General features: G+C 42.5%; 1 protein-coding gene across 1 annotated transcript in view; it reads right to left on the bottom strand.

The window, feature by feature from the left end:
• Positions 1–19,261, bottom strand: part of pcdh15b (protocadherin-related 15b) — an 831,732-nt gene that overhangs the window by 650,641 nt on the left and 161,830 nt on the right. Inside the window, exon 4 of the mRNA XM_059948101.1 lies at positions 6,052–6,212. Within this exon, the coding sequence (XP_059804084.1) occupies positions 6,052–6,212 (161 nt within the window). The remainder of the gene's footprint in view (positions 1–6,051; positions 6,213–19,261) is intronic.

The raw sequence follows: 19,261 nt of genomic DNA, 5'->3' as shown, positions 1-19,261 counted from the left end.
ACAGGTTCCATGATTTTCTTTACGGCTGTCTGTGGAGAAGACGAATCTCAGGATTGTATAGTGTATACATACTTTGATAATAATTGAACTTTGAATCCTTTGAATCACTCGTTATATGATAGAACACACAATGAACAAACTAACTCACTGTTTATGAAGCCGTGAACTTTGACCATTTACTGCCCTTTTTAAAAACTCGGACATTTCTCTGTTGCGTAAGAAGCGAGCTCTGCTTTTACTTAAAGCTCAAACATCTCGTTGCATTTTTTTAAAATCCAAATGTTTCGCTTCACTTCTACAAGTAGGTAGTTGTCTTGGATTTGTTTAAAAATCCCTTGTCACCACTGTTCTGTTTTGTAACTCCAATACATAAAACTAATTGAAAGGAAAACAAAGGAGACAAGGGATAACATGTCTAGTTTTGTTTTCATACTTTTAACTGAGGGATGCACATATCACATGGTGGTGTGATAGCATATGCCATTTACATACTTTTATATATGACCCACAATGCATTATGTAAACACTTTGAATGCTTAATCAAACAATAGATTTTCAATATTACTGAAATATTAAGTACACAACACCACCTTCTCTGGAAGACAGACCAATGAACCAAAATTCGGATGTCCTCCCTCCCGCACCAATTCCTTAGCCATATTTTAAACTGTAGGATGCTCCTGTTTCTGGTCTCACTCTAACATGAGCAGAAATCCTGATAAAACAATCATGGAGGCCCTGTCCTTTAACACCTAACTCCCTGAACTCACTTTGTAGGACCTCGTCACCCATGCTACGATGTCACTTTGTGGACCATGACCTCTGACAGCTCACCTTCCCACTTAAGAATGCTGTAGGCTCAATCTGAGATGTATCTGACCCTGGCAGCTGGGAGGCAACAGCCATCTGGGAATCTCATTCTCATCCACAGAACCTCCTTTCTGCTCCCCTAACTAACAAATCCCCTATTACTACAGCTTGCCTCTTCTCCCCTTTTTCCTTCTGAATCACAGAGCCAGATTCAGTCCCAGAGAAATGACAGCTGTGGCTTTCCTCTATCCCCAACCCCACTCCCCAACAGTATCCAAAATGATTATACTTGTTGTTGAGGGGAATAGATCATAACTCTCCACCCCTCTTACTTTAATCCCTCCTTATAGCTTAGGTCCTCAAGTCCAGGCAACATCCCAGTAAATCTTTTCTGCACTCTTTTTAGTTTAATAAAGTATTTCGTAAGCAAAGTGACCAAAACTATACACAACACTCCAAGGTGGACTCTTCTACAGTACATCTTATCTAACTGCAACATAATCTCCTAACTTCTATACTCAATTCCCTAACTAATTAAGGCAAACATGCCAAACCTTATATAAACATTGAAAAATCTTTTGGTTTAGCATACACCTCAGTAAATACATGATGATATGACGAAATGTTTGTATTCCATATATAATTCACCTAAAAAAACATGAGCTTCCTTTATTTGATAGACTTAAAGAAGCAGAACTCTTCTTTATTTGCCTTCATGTCCTCAATATATATTCACTCTGGCAGCAGGCTTTGCCAAATCAAACATATAGTTTTATAATACCAAGGGATCTTAAGGACCTACTTGCTGTACTATATTCTGAAATGACATCTGAAAATGGAACTGATTTGTTTCTTCATCCTTCCTTTGTTGACTATCCAACAGCATTCAAGCATTGTTAGTCAAAAGCAATGAAGATTGAATGTGAAACTCAAACAACAGGTCTAATTGGGTAACTGATTGAAGGTAAGTAACAAATAATGCCAAATTTTGGAAATCCTGAATGATCGACCAGACATAAAAAAGCATAAACTATTGCTGCAGATTAATATCCATTATCAGGAGACTCCTCAGGGTATTTTAACAAGTTGATCCCAATTGCTCTATAGACATTTGAACAAGGTAAAAGGAACAAAATTCATTTAAAAATTTGGAGACTAAATGTCAGTAGGCCATTGATCCAGTTCAACCAGACACAATCTCAGACACAGAGCCAGCAAATCTATAAGTCCACTACTTAGCACACTCAGCTCAGTAAAACAGTACTTTGGTGTTCCACCACGTCAAGGACAAGGAAACATTTGCAAGGTGGTAAGTAAATGTCAGTGAATCCTGGCAGAGGAATTGATGCCTTATTTCTTAGTCCTAGTAAATATCAGAACTATTCTATCAATGGCACTAGCACTTAGCCATTGTGGGTAACTGCAGGCTCCACGCACCTTCAGCTCCATTAACACATTAATAGAGCCAACAGCAAGGTCACTTGTGAACTCAGTCTTTTAGATTTTATTCATTCAAAACTGGCATCAGGTCAACAGACCAAACTGGATTTGTTGGGACAAGCGAGCACCAAACCCCCAACAGGTAAAAACAAATACATTCTGGACTGTGCAAAAAAAATGTCCAGAGGAATTGAATCACAGTCTTGCCAGACGTGGAGACCTCACAATGATCTGCCTAACAATTAGGTTTACAAGGTCATTTACTAAAGAAATAGGCCCTTTGGCCCAATGTGCTTTCTGAGCTAGTCCTGCCCCCATATCCCTCTGAAACTTCCTTCCCCATGGCCAATCAACCATAAAACAGATCTAACCTGTAAATTTGTGCTCTTCTGAGTTTAACCATTTGAACCTTTGGCCTTCTGTACATGGTGTCATAGAGTATTACAGCATAGAAACAGGCCCTTCACCCTATCTGGTCTATGCTGACTTAATATTTTGTCCAGTCCCATCTACCTGCTCCTAGGCCATATCCCTCCAAATACCTTTCATCCATGTACCTATCTAAACCTCTCTTTAATATTGCAATTGAACCTGCAATTACCACTTCCATTCACAGCGTGTTCCACATTTGCACCACCGAGTGAAGATGTTTCACCTCAGATTTCCCTTGAATTCACCTTTCACCTTAAACCTATGACCCAGTCTCACCACAAGGTGAAAAAGCCTGCATCCCATCGATATAATAATAATTTTGTATTCCTTTATAAGATTTCCCCTCATTCTCCTGTGTGCCAGTCCTAACCTATTCAAACTTTCTCTATAATTCAACATCTCAAGTCAAAATCCTTGTAATTTTTTAATACTTTTTCAAGTTTATTGATATCTTTTCTGCAGGTTGGTCACGAGCACTGCACAAAATCCTCTAAATTCAGCCTCACCAACGTCCTGTACAACTTCAGCATATCATCCCAACTCCTGTACTCAAAGCTCTTACAGTGAGTAAGCAATAAGAAATTGAGTTTTCATACACAGTACTGGTCTCTTGCCCACTATGAAGTCTATCAAGCTGATCTTGAGAGTCACTCTCCATAGGTAACATGTTTTGATGATGAGAGAAAGACAGCAAAAGATATAGCACCTGGATTACAAAAACACCCAATATTCAATTCTCATTGTGTATGAGAGTATGTGCCAGTATCACACTTTGACCCATAAAAATAATAAAACACATCTTATCTATAAATGATGATCGATGAATGAAGAATACTGACTAACAGGAAAGAATGAATGGTGAAGGACTGGCCAGCAGGAATCCAGGGGATTCAAGCCTTAATTTCACACATACAGATGGAAAACAACTTGATTTACAAGACATAAATATCAATAAATTCAGAAAGAGGGAAGTTGGAGAAATAATATGTAACTGGGTGACCGTCGAATCTTATTCATTATTGTTAAAAGTGTACTTAGGCATCCATCTGGGTAATGGTAGAATAGTTGTCTGATCCTTTAAGTGGAGACGATGATGTCATTATGCACGTGCGGGATAGTGGGGAGACCATTTTGTTTTCTGCAGAAGGGCTTTGGGATTAAGTTCTTCCCAGAGATCCTGGGCATGGTGAGGAAACATGAGTATTAATTGACGGTATCCATGTGAATTCATTTATGCTTGTTGGCGAATCCAGAATATCAGTAATCTGACATTTTTTACATGTGGATGCTTTAGGTTTTCACGAGTGGGCATCGGCACTGGATAACGTGGCTTGTGCAAAGTTCCTTACCTGCCAAGTAGGTCAGTCTTCCTGTAATTTAACGACCAGGCAATATCTTGTAAAAGTTGTGCCAAACTGTACCTTTTGTCTAACTTTATTGTATCATGACTGATTGTGAATACAACAGCATAACGTGAATGTATGGAAGTTAAGCACGTGTGTACTAAGAGGGAGTAGGTGTCTTAGATGAGATGTATTCGCTTTCATCTTCACTGCTGTGTACAAGGTACAGGGTTGGTGGGATTCTAATGTTGTTTGTATTGTGTTCCTTCAGAATTGCCACTATCGAATTAGTTTTGTGCGGTTTGTTTCATGTATTTTTATACTGCACACGCAATTCATCGATACACAAGGATGTGGACTGAAGGTTAAACTGAGATTGTAATGGCAGGAACTGGTTGTAAATTTATTCGTTTTGTTTTAAGACCCTCTTCCGGCACTAAAACATTTAAAACAGATAAAGGAATTAAAACCCAAAAAAGTATTTCTTGTCCTGAGTGTGTACTTTTCCCCAGGCTACAAATAGAATAAGTTTCCAATATTCTTTATAGAAGACACCCCACTGCCTCACTGTTGAGAACATTTTAATTCTAATTAGAGTAATGTACTGTCTGCACTAGACAAAAAATGACCTGAATATAAGATCTAGATTCAACATTAGAGAAACACAGACTCTTAACCATAGATACTGAAAATAAGGGGAGTAGGCCTTATGGCCCTTTAAGTTTGCTTTGTTATTCAATATGATCATGGATGACCATCCAAATACAATATCCTGTTGCAACTTTCCTCCAATATTCTTTGTTCCTTTCAGTCTTAAGAACAACACCCCATTCCTCCTTGAATATATTTTATAGCTCAGCACATGAAGGCTGGAAAAAATTTTAATGGCAGTGTGCAAAGAGCCATGGCAACAAGTTAAAGCATGATTTGATCCAGGTGCTTTGCTTAGGTTGCTAGGTTTCATCCACTATCTGCTTTTCCTTTCTCCAGCACCCACACTATTTGGTCTGCAGCTTTAAGGGACAAATGTTGCAGGCTTTGAGTGTCCTACACCCGGTCAGTAACTGTCTAGACAATCTGATGGCCTTGTTCGAAGTTATCACATCTAGTAAAGTCCCACCCATGAAGGGTATGAGTAAAACTTCAACTAATGACAAAGTAACAACCTTCATTTCATCAGTCAAAAGTGCAAGATTGGAATGCTTCTAATAGTTCCCAAAATTCAAAAACATTCAAAAACATTTTAAAATGAAATAAGCTACAAAACAGAGAACAGTTAAAGAGAGTAAGAGCCAAGACAAAAGAAGGTGAGGTTTGAAAAATGTACGGGCATAGGATATCCTCAGGAGATCAGACAGTGCTAATGAACATTTCCTGTCGGTCAGGTAGTGCTAACTGAGTCCATATCACTTATTAACCAGCCAACCTATAGACCTTTTACAGATCATCCCCACATGCTGAAGGGTTAAGTCTGCTTTCACTTTGATGGTTCCCTACTCACCTGTGACACTTACTGGCAAAAACTACCCAATAGCTTTAAAATTTATTAATCAACCCCCTACAGAAACATAGAGTTGATCTGAAGATGGATCAATTTTACTTTATAATTTTACATGAATTCACTTAAAGAGCACATAAGAACACAAGAACATAAGAAATACGAGCAGGAGTAGGCCATCTGGCCCATCGAGCCTGCCCCACTATTCAATAAGATCATGGCTAATCTGTCCGTAAACTTAGCTCCATCTCCCTGCCTTTCCCCTGTAACCCTTAATTCCCCTCTATGTAAAAACCTATCTGTTTCTTAAATATAAATACAGTATATTTAGTGAAGAAACATCCATTCACAATATTTGCAAAACAAAACTAAGATAAAAATTAAGTCAAATGAACAAAAAGTGACATTTAAAAATACCTTTCCCGGATGTAAATCTACATAATGACTGAAAAAAGTTATGTAAAACTTAAACAATACTGATAACATTTTATAAAAGTGCATTTGTTTTGCAAGGGAGTATATACTTACATCTCTGTCCAGGACTCTGCCAGTGCTATTCAAATACAGTTTCTGGTTGACAGCATCCAGGAGTACCCAGTAGTCATCATTGCCTTTTAGTGATAAGGCAATAGTTGGATTTGGGCCACCCGCATGTCCAGTAATTTGCAAGTTGTCCACGAGAAGTGTTCCTGTTTTACACATTGAGAAAGTAAGAGGAAACATTTAAAATAAATTACAGCGAAATAAGATCCACAGATAATTTATGTTTCTTTTCTGGTTGACAATCGCACAATTGTGCACAAAAGATTACTGGAAGTGTGATTTTTTTTTAGTTTGTGTTCTTCATGTGAAACAAATGGAGTAGATGCCATTGATTTCATCATTAAAATGACGTACTGGAAAACTAATCTGCCACGATAACTTCAAAAACACAATTTAACAACCAGAATCTCATCCAGGGAAATTTACCTCTGTTCTGATCACTATGTTTGCAGCTTTTGGAATTATTTCAAGCAGAACATTCATTTACTTTCAAATATATCTTATGACCACTGAGTCAAAACAGCCAATTTATTTTGGTTCAGGGCACATTTGTATGTAGAAGCTATTTATATTAAATAGAGCTAAATCTACCAGGTATTTGAAATTGTATTTCAAAACCATAAAATAGATCTTTCAAACTGTATCTCATTTTAATTGTCAAACTTCAATTATTTTCATGCAACTTCATAATTTCAATGCTGTATTGTGTCTTAATAAATCAAGGTATGCATCAAAAGCAAATCTTAAAGTTTTGTATTTTATTTCCATCTTAATGTAAAATCCATTGGAAATGCTTGGATGAGAAAAGTACTGAAATGCATCATTTACACATGGCATCTCAACAGAATGCTGATTAAACAGAGCAATAGTAAATCTTAAAAATTGACATCTTTAACAAATGGAACATCTTATCAGTCACCAGTGAAAGCAAATTATTTCAAGTGAGTTACCTTTTGAATATTCCAACAGAAACTTTCAGTGAGAATGTAGAATGGGAATTGATGAGATTTTCATTTAGATTTGTCACTCTCATTCCATCATGATTAGGTCAAATACAATATTCTTATTGGCCACTATGAAATGTGATCAATACTGTCAAATATGAACTAACCCAAAAGCTCTATTTTATGAATCAAATAAAAAACGCTAATTTCTTTCCCACCTATCTCCCAAACTTAAATGCTGTGATTATGTTTATAGGTCTTTTTTTCTCATAAACTTTTACAAGTTTCTGGTATATATTTTCTTCATAAATTACATGAATTGCCTAGGAATAGAAAATTGAGGACTGCAAACCTGTAACATAACCTGCCAATTAATCCTTGGTGGATTAGGGGCGGAGAGAGCAAAATCTTCAAGCCCTTGGGTGTTACCTTCTCAGATGAGCCTTGCTGGGCTCAGCGCAGAGAAGGTGTATAAGCTTAAGGAGATCTGGTGCGTCACCAATTACTCAACTACAGGTAACACACACAAAATGCTGCAGGAACTCAGCAGGCCAGGCTACATCCAGGGGAAAGAGTAAACTGTCAAAGTTTCAGGCCAAGACCCTTCATTAGGATTGGAAAAAGCGATGAGAAGTTAGAGTAAGAAGATAGGGGAAGAGGAGGGAGAAGTACAGGTGGTAGGTGATCGGTGAAACTGGGAGAGGGGGAGGGGTGTAGTAAAGAGCTGCAAAGTTGATAGGTGAAAGCTCGACTTCTTGTCTTTTTTCCAGTCCTGATAAAAGGTCGACTGTTTACTCTTTTCCATAGATGCTGCCTGGCCTGCTGAGTTCCTCCAGCATTTTGTGCGTATTGCTTGGCTTTCCAGCATCTGCAGATCTTCTTGTCACATTTCTACAGGTGCACTGTTGAAAGTTACATCATGACCTGTAATGCCAGCTCGAATACAGAAACACAAGAAGCTGCAGACAGTAATGAACACAACCCAGTTCATCACTGGCACAACTCTCCCCACCACCGACAGCATCTACAGGAATCTCTACTCAAAAAGTGGCATCTAACATCAAGGCCCATGCCTTCTTCTTGCTACTACTGTCAGGTAGAAAGTGCAGAACCCTGAAGTTCCACATATTCAGGTTCAGGAAAAGTTTCTTTCTTATAGACAATAGGTTCTTGAACCAACCTGCACAACTCTAAGCTTACCTCAGCAATAGAACACTATTGATCTAGCATTGACTTTCTCTGACTTCTGCACTAATATCTTGTTTTTGCAGTCTGTCTTTCTCTTCACTGTATTTGTATAATTTATATTCTGTATATTGCTTGTACCTAAGTGCCTGTGATGCTACTGCAAGCAGTTTTCAATCTATCCGTACCTCACTGTACTTGTGCACAAGACAACAAACGCAACTTGTTTTTTTTCTGTTCAGGCTACGTTCTCTATTCAAAGGTAATAGGATGAAAGTCGAGCCTCACTCTTTTTACTTAAACTAAATATACAAATACATTCCCTCTCCAGGTAACTACAGTTTCTGACAAGTGAGAATGTAAGGTGTCAAATTCAGTGAAAGCACAGGCCTCTCCTGCTCAATTGGCAGCTCCCTCTCACCAGACTCTAAATTCATTATTTCTAACACACCGAATGACAAGGTGTTGTCTGAGTAAGAACAAAGAAGATTTTAATGTTTGGTATATTAAGAGGTAACATATGCTCCATAAGCTCCCAGTCTGGTAATTTTATATATTATTCTGATTTTCTGAAATCTTGAATAAAGCAGGAGTAAAATGAACTATGTACAGCTAGTAACTGAGTTTTAAGCAAACCCAACTTGATGGTTCTAGCTGACAAAATAGGGTTTGAATACAAAGCTTCTAAAATATACAGTCCCACCCACACAGGTGTCAGTGAAAACTGCAGATTTCCCTGTGCTGGAGTCAAATGATTACAGCCCATCAGAGAATACACGTTCTCTATCCCTCGTCAATCTCTTTTCCTGTCACTATTTCCCCCCTCTGTATGTGTTTTGTATGCTGACACTTGCTGGTGTGTCTCAATACAGGTTTTTTCTTTACTTTGAATGAAGAGAAATCTATCCTCAGTGTCTTGCATTAAATACTCAAAATACGAAGTGGTTGAATATTGTAGTACTGTGGCGACCCATTTCCTAGCGCACTCGAACCGGCTCACAAATAGCCAGCGCACCGGCATAAAGGCCAGTCCCAAAAGGGCACCAGGTCTGCTTCACAAACAAAGGGAAAAGCTCGCGCGGGACTGTGAATACGTGCCTCCTACAGCATCCGCACCCAGGGAGGGCGGGATGAGGGAGGCTTTAAAGCGAAGCTGCAAAGTTCAAATAAAATCTTCTTTAACTGCAGTTTACCAACTCTGTGTCATTATTTCAGCGCTGCGTGTAGCACACCGCTACAATTGGTGACCCCGATGGTCCAAATGATATTTGGATCGGAGATGACCGACGCCGCATCTGTTCATGTAGTTTCGTTGAAACTGCCAAGCTTCTGGACACTGCAACCTCACCTGTGGTTCCAGCAAGCAGAAGCCCAATTCCACGTTCGGCAGATAACCTCAGAGGACATACGTTACTACTACATGGTGAGCTCCCTCTACCAGGACACAGCGGCCCAGGTTGAGGAGTTCATACAGTCTCCCCCAGCAGATGGCAAGTACACAGAATTCAAAGCCCTGCTCATAAGGACTTTCACAACCTCACGGTGTGAGCGGGCTGCCCGTTTACTGCACCTGGATGGTTTGGGGGACAGACCTCCATCGGCTTTAATGAATGAGATGTTGTCTTTGGCCGGAGGACACAAGCCCTCCCTCAAGTTTGAGCAGGCATTCCTGGAGCAGATGCCCGAGGACATACGCCTGCTGCTGTCCGACGCAGATTTCAGCGACCCCCGGAAGATGGCGGCCCGGGCGGACTTGCTGTGGAACGCCAAGATGGTGAGTGGGGCGTCTGTCGCACAGATCACCAGGCCACACTCACAGCAGCAAACCAGACTTGGCCCAGCCACAGAGCCCGCTAACCCCAGAGGCAGGGGTGGGGAGCCCAACGAACAATGGTGCTTCTACCACCAGTGGTGGGGCGCAGAAGCCCGCCGCTGTAGTCCGCCCTGCAAGTTCCCGGGAAACGCCAGGGCCAGCTGCCGCTGATGGCTATGGCTGCTGGCCACCGAGATAGCCTCCTGTATGTGTGGGACAAACGGTCGGGATGCCGTTTTTTGGTCGACACCAGTGCCAAGATCAGCGTCTTACCTCCGACGAGTTACGACACCCGCAACAGGGCACCGGGTCCCCCCCTGAGGGCCGTGAATGGCAGCACGGTAAGGACCTATGGCACCCATACAGAGCAGCTACAGTCTGGCTCCAGCCGGTTCACACTGGCCGCCGTAGCCCAACCGCTTCTGGGTGCAGATTTTTTGCGGGCTCACATCCTACTGGTCAACTTGCCCAGGAAGAGACTGGTCCACGCCGAGACCTTTCAGACGTTCTCCCTGGGTGCAGCCCAGTTGCCAGCCCCTCACCTCGACTCCATCACGCTGTCCGACAATGACTTCACCAGAGTCCTGGCGGATTTCCCATCGGTTCTGGCACTGCAGTTCACGGCAGCCATGCCCCGACACGGCGTACAGCACCACATCCCGACCCAGGGACCACCCCTCCGTGCCCGTGCTCGAAGACTTCCCCTGGACAAGCTCCAACTGGTGAAGGAGGAGTTCAACAGGATGGAGGAATTGGGGATCATCCGGCGGTCCGACAGCCCATGGGCCTCCCCCCTGCACATGGTGCCCAAAGCGACAGGGGGCCGGAGACCATGCGGCGACTACTGCAGGCTGAACGAGGCTACAACACCGGACCACTACCCTGTGCCGCACATTCAGGATTTTGCAGCAAACCTGCACGGCGCACGGATCTTCTCCAAGGTAGACCTCGTCCGGGGGTACCATCAAATCCCGATGCATCCGGACGATGTCCCCAAGACGGCTCTCATCACCCCGTTCGGCCTTTTCGAGTTCCTCCGCATGCCGTTCGGCCTGAAGAATGCCACACAGACGTTCCAGCGGTTAATGGACGCGGTGGGACGGGACCTGGACTTCGCGTTCATCTATTTGGACGACATCCTCATAGCCAGCAGCAGTCGTCAGGAGCATCTGTTCCACCTCCGTCAACTCTATGCCCGACTGAGTGAATACGGTCTAACAATCAACCCGGCCAAATGCCAGTTTGGGCTCGACACCATCGACTTCCTGGGCCACAGGGTTACTAAAGATGGGGCAACCCCTCTGCCCGCTAAGGTAGATGCAGTCCGCCATTTCCCCCGACCCAACAGAATCAAAGGCCTTCAGGAATTCATAGGTATGGTAAATTTCTACCACCGCTTCCTCCCTTCAGCTGCCTGAATCATGCGCCCCCTTTTCGCCCTGATGTTGGGTCTGGGCAAGGACATTACCTGGGACGAGGAGTCGCCGCCGCTTTCATTAAAATGAAAGAAGCCTTGGCGAACGCCGCAATGCTACTGCACCCCAGAATGGAAGTCCCTACCACCCTCACAGTGGGCGCATCTAACACGGCAGTCGGTGGGATACTGGAGCAACTCATCGTGGGTCGCTGGCAACCCCTGGCGTTTTTCAGCAAACACCTGCGGCCACCCGAGCTCAAATACAGTGCTTTCGACCGGGAACTGTTGGCGCTATACCTGGCAATCCGGCATTTCAGGTACTTCTTAGAAGGTAGGCCCTTCACCGCGTTCACGGACCGCAAACCGCTTACCTTTACGTTAATGAAGGTGTCCAATCCCTGGTCGTCCCGTCAGCAGTGCCATCTGTCCTACATCTCTGAATACACGACGGATGTCCAGCACGTCTCGGGTAAGGACAATGTCATGGCAGAAGCGCTCTCTCACCCTAACATTCATGCCCTTTCCCAAGAGGTAGACTTTGAGGCGCTGGCAGAGGCGCAGCAGGCAGACGAGGAGATCCCAAGTTACAGAACTGCAGTCTCCGGTTTGCAGCTCCAGGACCTCCCTGTATGCCCAGGTGAGAGGACCCTACTCTGTGACGTCACCACTGGCCAACCCTGTCCCTTTGTCCCGGCAAACTGGCGGCACCGTGTTTTCGACTCTATTCATAACTTAGCGCACCCCTCCATCAGGACAACCTTCCGTATGGTCTCCAACAGGTTCATTTGGCATGGACTCCGCAAACAGGTCAGTGAATGGGCCAAAACGTGCACGCACTGCCAGACGGCCAAGGTGCAGCGGCACACCAAAGCTCTGCCGCAGCAGTTCCACCCCACCCACTGGCATTTCGACCACATTCATGTGGATATCGTGGACCCCCTGCCAGTGTCGCGCAGAGCGCGGCACCTCCTGACTATCGTGGACCGGTTCACCAGATGGCCAGAGGCGATCCCGCTCACCGACACCACCTCTGAATCTTGCGCCTGGGCACTGATCACCACCTGGGTGTCCTGCTTTGGTGTACCAGCCCACATTTCCTCCGACAGAGGCACCTAGTTCACCTCCAGCCTGTGGTCAGCTATGGCCAGCCTTTTAGGGACACAGCTGCACCACACAACTGCCTACTACCCACAGTCGAACGGCCTGGTGGAGCGTTTCCACCGTCACCTAAAGTCGGCTCTCATGGCCCGCCTGCGAGGAGCTAACTGGGTGGACGAGCTTCCCTGGGTCCTATTCGGCATCCGCACGGCACCCAAAGACGATCTGCATGCCTCGTCGACTGAGTTGGTGTACGGCGCACCCCTGGTCATCCCTGGGGAGTTCATACCAGCCCCAAAGAGGCATGATGAAGAACCTGCAGCAGTCCTGGGCAGACTACGCGAGAGGCTCGGTGACCTGGCCCCCATACCCACTTCGCAGCATGGGCAGAACCCAACCTACATACCCAAAGAACTGCAGAACTGTAAGTTTGTGTTTGTACGAAGGGGCGGGCATCGGCCACCACTGCAACGGCCCTACAAGGGGCCGTTTACGGTGCTCAGGAACAACGAGTCCACGTTCATGCTGGACGTTGGGGGGAGAGAGGAGGTTTTTCACGGTGGACCGGCTCAAACCGGCCCATGTGAACGTGGCGCAACCGGTTGAGTTTCCGGCACCGCGGCGCAGAGGTCGACCTCCCGAACAGGGTCCGGCCCAGACTGTGGACATTGGGGGGTGTATCGCCAGTTCTGGGGGGGGAGGTTATGTGGCGACCCACTTCCTAGTGCACTCGAACTTGCTCACAAATAGCCAGCGCGCCGGCATAAAGGCCAGTCCCAAAAGGGCGCCAGGTCTGCTTCACTAACAAAGGGAAAAGCTTGTGCGGGACTGTGAATACGTGCCCCCTACAGCATCTGCGCCCGGGGAGGGCGGGATCAGGGAGACTTTAAAGCGAAGCCGCGAAGTTTGAATAAAATCTTCTTTAACTGCAGTTTATCGACTCCGTGTTGTTATTTCAGCGCAGCGTGTAGCACACTGCTACAGTATACACTCAGTGGCCACCTTATTAGGTACCTCCTGTACCTAATAAAGTGGCCACTTTGTGGATGTTTGTGGAATTCTGTTGCTGTAGCCCATAGGTGTCAAACTCAAGGCCCGTGGGCCATATCCGGCCCGGCGTACAATTATATCCGCCCACGAGATCATTTTAGATAGATCTATTATTTTAATTATTAATGGCCCGGCTATATGAAGCCTATGATTGTAAGTTAATACCAATCATAAAAATAATGCTTGCTCAGCAGTCTTCTTCATAAGAAACGGAATTTGTGAAGTGAAAGACTTTGTAGTTATAGCAGAGACTGAGACACATGAGAACAGGCTGAAAAAACGGAGGCAATGAAAGCTGCGTTCGCACGCGCCCGACTGATCCGGCCTGCATGAAGCTGCATTTTGCCCAATCCAACCTGTGACCTAAAATGAGTTTGACACCCCTGCTGTAGCCCATCCACTTCAAGGTTCGACATGCTGAGTGTTCAGAGATGCTGTTCTGAATACCAATGTTATAACATCTCATTATTTCAGTTACTGTTACCTTCCTGTCAGTTTGAACTAATCTGGCCACTCTCCTCTGCTTTCTCTCATTAGCAAGGTATTTTTGTCCGCAGAACTGCCACTCACTGGGGTTTTTTTTGTTTATCACATCTTTCGCTGTAAACTCTAGAGACTGTTGTGTGTGAAAGCCTCAGGAGATCAGCCTTTTCTGATAGTCAAACCAAAATTCATTCACAGTCAAAGTCACTTCAATTATTTTTCTTCTGATGTTTGATTTGAACAACAAGTTAACCCCTCGATCATGTCTGCATGCTTTTATGCGTTAAGTTGCTGCCATATTATTGGTAGATTAGATAATTGCAACACTGAGCAGAAGTACTGGTGTACCTAATGAAGATGCCACTGAGTTTAGTTCCAAAAATTCTCTTCCGTTGACATCAATGGAACAAAAGGACTTTGGAAGCAGAGTGCAATGTCTAGTCCCTACTGTACCACTGATGCAGCAAGAATTAACATACACTAAAGTTGTTGCCTGTGTGTATAACAACTTGCACTGTTCACAAATAACTGAGGTGCACTACAGAAATTGCTCTGTTAAATTCTTCATTAATCACAATTAACACGATAAAACCCACAGATAACTTTGAGGCAGCCGTGAGCGTTAATAACAATGAGCGTTTCTTACTTGTTGCAGACTTTGGAGTTCATGATTGTAAATATTTGAAGTTATGTTTACAACAGAATAAATGATAGGTAGATACAAAGGGCTCAATAGACACTCTTGTAAGAAGTTAATGAGACAACTCTGTGTAATCAGTATGGCAATGTTCAGTGAGGTCACATGATTAGGTTTTGTACTTATATTTTTCTTGGGAATTCATGGTGTTCTCCTTTGAAGCAACAAACAAAAAATATCTGGGCATGAATGCTAGTCAGTTCCTTCATTTTACCTTGAATATGATTCAACTTCTCTTTGGAACAAACCCAAACAAATCTTCAATGGGAAAGAAAGATCCAAGTTAAGGCTAAAGAAACCTATAAAAAGATGGGAGTACTGGAACTTCCTTAAAAACTATCCTTGGTATCATGACTTCTTGTTTTCCTGAAGGGAAGCATATATTGTTTTGGCAAGAGAGGTAATAAGTGCTCAACGAGTACGCATTTTGCTAAGAAATGCCATGAAGCAGTCAGAGATTACAGACGACTAGAACCATTGAGGAGGGGATCAGGAACTGAATTTGTTTAAGAAGTCAATGCTTTTAATTTGGTTAACTTCACTCACACCATCACCGTATTGTTCCCACAAACTATGGACTCACTTTCAAGAACTTTTCATCTCATGTTTTACTATTTATTGCTTATTTATTTATTACTATTACTTTTTTTTCTATTTGCATATTTTGCTATCTCTTGCACATTGGTTACTAGTTCATCCTATTGGGGGCAAATTATCATTGATTCTATTATGTTTCTTGGATTTACTGAGTATTCGCTCAGGATCTCAGGGTTGTATGTGGTGACATATGTGTTCTGATAATAAATTTACTTTGAACTTGAACTTTGGTTTGTTATACTTCAGTTAAAATCTCAGCAAGACATGACAACCAATTGCAAAGTAGTTCTGCCATGCTTGTATCAAAGGCACAAATATTTTAGACATACAAAGATAGAACCATTTAGTCAGATACATAATTGGTTATAATTTTGGAGCCCTCCTTCCTCTTAGCGTATGGGTCAACTATTGTTTAAGTCTGGTGGATATAAATGTAACTTTTACTGTACGATAGCAAAACTGCTGGGCCTAAAGGCATGTTTCAATGTAGATATGATCAGGTATTATCATACTGACACACCTTATACAAGGAGATCTGTAAGAATCATGAGTTTTGGACTAAATGACTTTAAGCCAGTAACCAAAGAGAACTGCTCTTGGATGTTTGGTGATGATATTGGATAATAAATGGAATCTGAAACAATCTGGATGAAAATGTAATGAGCAACATTTATCTTGGAGACAGACAAAAACCTTTAGGGATAAGCTGAAGGAAACACTAAGTGGTGCTATCAGGTTCTTTTTTTTATATAAATGATCTTGATGAGGAAGTAGAAGGGTGAAGTAGTAAGTTTGTAGATAAGAAATGTTAGTTGAGTTGTGGAGAGACTGAACGCTGTCGTAGGTTACAATAGAACATTGACAGAACGCAGAGCTGGGCTGAGAAGTGGCAGATAGAGTTCAACCCTAAGAAGTGTGAAGTAATACTCCTTGGAAAATTGGATTTGAAGGCAGAATGTTGTAGTTACATAAAACCTTGGTTAGACCATACTTGGAATATTGTGTTCAGTTCTGGTTGCCTCATTATCAGAAGGATGTGGAAGCTTCAGAGAAGGTGCCCAGGAGACTTACCAAGGTGTTGCCTGGATTAGAGAACATGTCTTATGAAGACAGGCTGAGCGAGTTAGGGTTTTTTTTCTATTTGGAGCAAAGGAGCATGAAAGGTGATTTGAGAAAGGTGTACAAGACAACAGAGGCACAGATCAAGAAGATAGCCAGACACTTTTTTCCCAGGAAAGAAAAGGCTAATACCAGGGGGCATAGTTTTAAGGTGATTGGAGGAAAGTATAGGGGATATGCCAGAGGTAAGTTTTTTTTTTAAACTGAGTGTTGGATCAGTGGAACACTCAGTAAGGGGTTGTAGTAAAGGCAGATATATACGGTGAAGGATTCAAGGTGAAGGATAATCCAAGGAGCTTCCACAGGTATATTAAGAGCAAAAGGATAGTAAGGGATAAAATTAGTTCTCTTGAAGATCAGAGTGGTCGGCTATGTATGCACCCAAAAGAAATGGGGGAAATCTTAAATGTTTTTTTTTGTGTCTGTATTTACTAAGGAAACTAGCATGGAGTCAATGGAAATAAAGCAAACAGGTAGTGAGGTTATGGAACCTATACAGATTGAAGAGGAGGAGGTGCTTGCTATCTTAAGGCAAATCAGAGTAGATAAATCCCCAGGACCTGACAGGGTATTCCCTCGGACCTTGAAGGAGACTACTGTTGAAATTTCAGGGGCCCTGGCAGATATATTTAAAATGTCGGTATCTACGGGTGAGGTGCTGGAGGACTGGCAGATAGCTCATGTTGTTCTGTTGTTTAAAAAAGGCTCTAAAAGTAACCCAGGAAATTATAGGCCGGTAAGTTTGACGTCGGTAGTAGGTAAGTTATTGGAAGGAGTACCAAGATACAAGTACTTGTATCCAAGTACAAGTATTTGGATAGACAGGGACTTATTAGGGAGAGTCAACATGACTTTGTGCGTGGTAGGTCATGTTTAACAAATCTATTAGAGTTTTTCCAAAAAGGTTACTTGGAAAGTGGATGACAGGAAGGCAGTGGATGGACATCAGTAGGGCCTTTGACAAGATCCCGCATGGGAGGTTAGTTAGAAAGATTCTGTCACTAGGTATACATGGCGAGGTAGTAAATTGGATTAGACATTGGCTCAATGGGAAAAGCCAGAGACTGGTAGTGGTGGATTGCTTCTCTGAGTGGAGGCCTGTGACTAGTGGTGTGCCACAGGGATCAGTGCTAAGTCCATTGCTATTTGTCATCTATGAGTGGCATTTAAGAAAATTATAGATAGGCACATGGATGATAGAAGGGCTATGTAGAAGGAAAGGATTAGATTGAATTTACAGTGTGTTAAAAGTTTGGCACACTATCATGGGCTGAAAGGCTTGTTCTGTGTTGTAGTGTTCTAACGTTCTTGCTTTGGGAGAAGCCGCTATTTAGATCAGTTCAATGAAAACAACATATCTTAGTTGACAGATCACTGAGTGGTTGTTTAAATCCAAAATACACGAATAAAGTGATTAGAAGGGAACATTATCCACTGATACACCTAGATATAACCACACATCCACATCATAAAGTTCAAAGTAAAATTTATTATCAGAGTGCATACATGAAACCACATACAACCCGGAGACTCTTCTTTCCTGTAGGCATGCTCAACAAATCTATAGTGTGATAACTAAACAGAATCAATGAAAGAGCAAGAGCATAGAAGACAACAAACTGTGCAAATGCAAATATAAATAAATAGCAATAAATAACAAGAGCAAGAAGCAAGAAGATAAAGAGTCCTTAAGGTGAGATCACTGGTTGTGGGAACAGAGAAGTGTAGTTATCTTTTTCTCAAGAGTCTGATGGTTGAGGGGTAGTAACTGGTTTTGAACCTGGCGGTGAAAATCCTGAGGCACATGTACCTTCTACCTGATAGCAGCAGCAAGAAAAGATCATGCTAGAGTTATCATGATTGGATGTTAAACATTGAGTTTAAGCTGAAGAATTGCCATAGGTAATGATCTGCACACCTTTTCAATACATTACCAAGTTACAAATTTGAATCACCTTCCAGGTGGTCAATATAATTTCAATAGGATTATACTCAGAACAGGATTCACATCCAGCAGAAACCCCATGTCCAAGGGAATTATATACTAACTGTGGGGTTACAATTCAGATGGGGAAATTAAATCTCCAAACTGAGTTTATTAGTTGAAAATAGTAAACCACATATTGATGTGAAATGTCATGTGTAAAGAACTGACACCGATACAGGGTGTCTGTTATAGAAACTTTTTCTTTGTTTGTGTGCTCCAGTGGTTCTGAACTTATCAGCCTTTCTGTCAGCATTTCCAGAGGCTGAAGGACTTGATTGTGCTACTGTGAACATTATTGATTTGTAAAGTTGAAAACCACAAGATGTCAGAAGTAGCTAAGTTAAGCAAATACACATTTCTCCCTGTCACAGTTCAAGTTTGTACACTTACAGAGCCCTAGCTTCTCTCATGGCTTGCTTTATACAATACAATAGAATCAATGAAGCAAAAGACATATTGTGCAAATACAATAAAAGCATATAATGATATTAATAATAAATAAATAAATAGATAGATAGATAGATAGATAGATAGATAGATAGATAGATTTAATAATACTGAGAACATGAGTTGTAGAGTACCTGAAAGTGACTCCATAAGTTGTGGAAATTCAGTCTTGAGGTAAGTGAAGTTATCCATGTTGGTTCAGGAATCTGAATTGTTAAAGGCTAATAAATGTGAAACTGGTGGTGTGGGACCTATCGCTCCTGTACCTCCTTTCTGAGGGTAGCAGTGAGAGGGTATGGCATGAGCTTGGACTACATGAAAGTGAAAGCATGTAGAAAATACAGATAACAAGGATCCA

This window comes from Hypanus sabinus, chromosome 22 (assembly GCF_030144855.1).
Source record: "Hypanus sabinus isolate sHypSab1 chromosome 22, sHypSab1.hap1, whole genome shotgun sequence".
NCBI lineage: Eukaryota > Metazoa > Chordata > Chondrichthyes > Myliobatiformes > Dasyatidae > Hypanus > Hypanus sabinus.
This window is presented reverse-complemented; position numbering and strand designations above follow the sequence as displayed.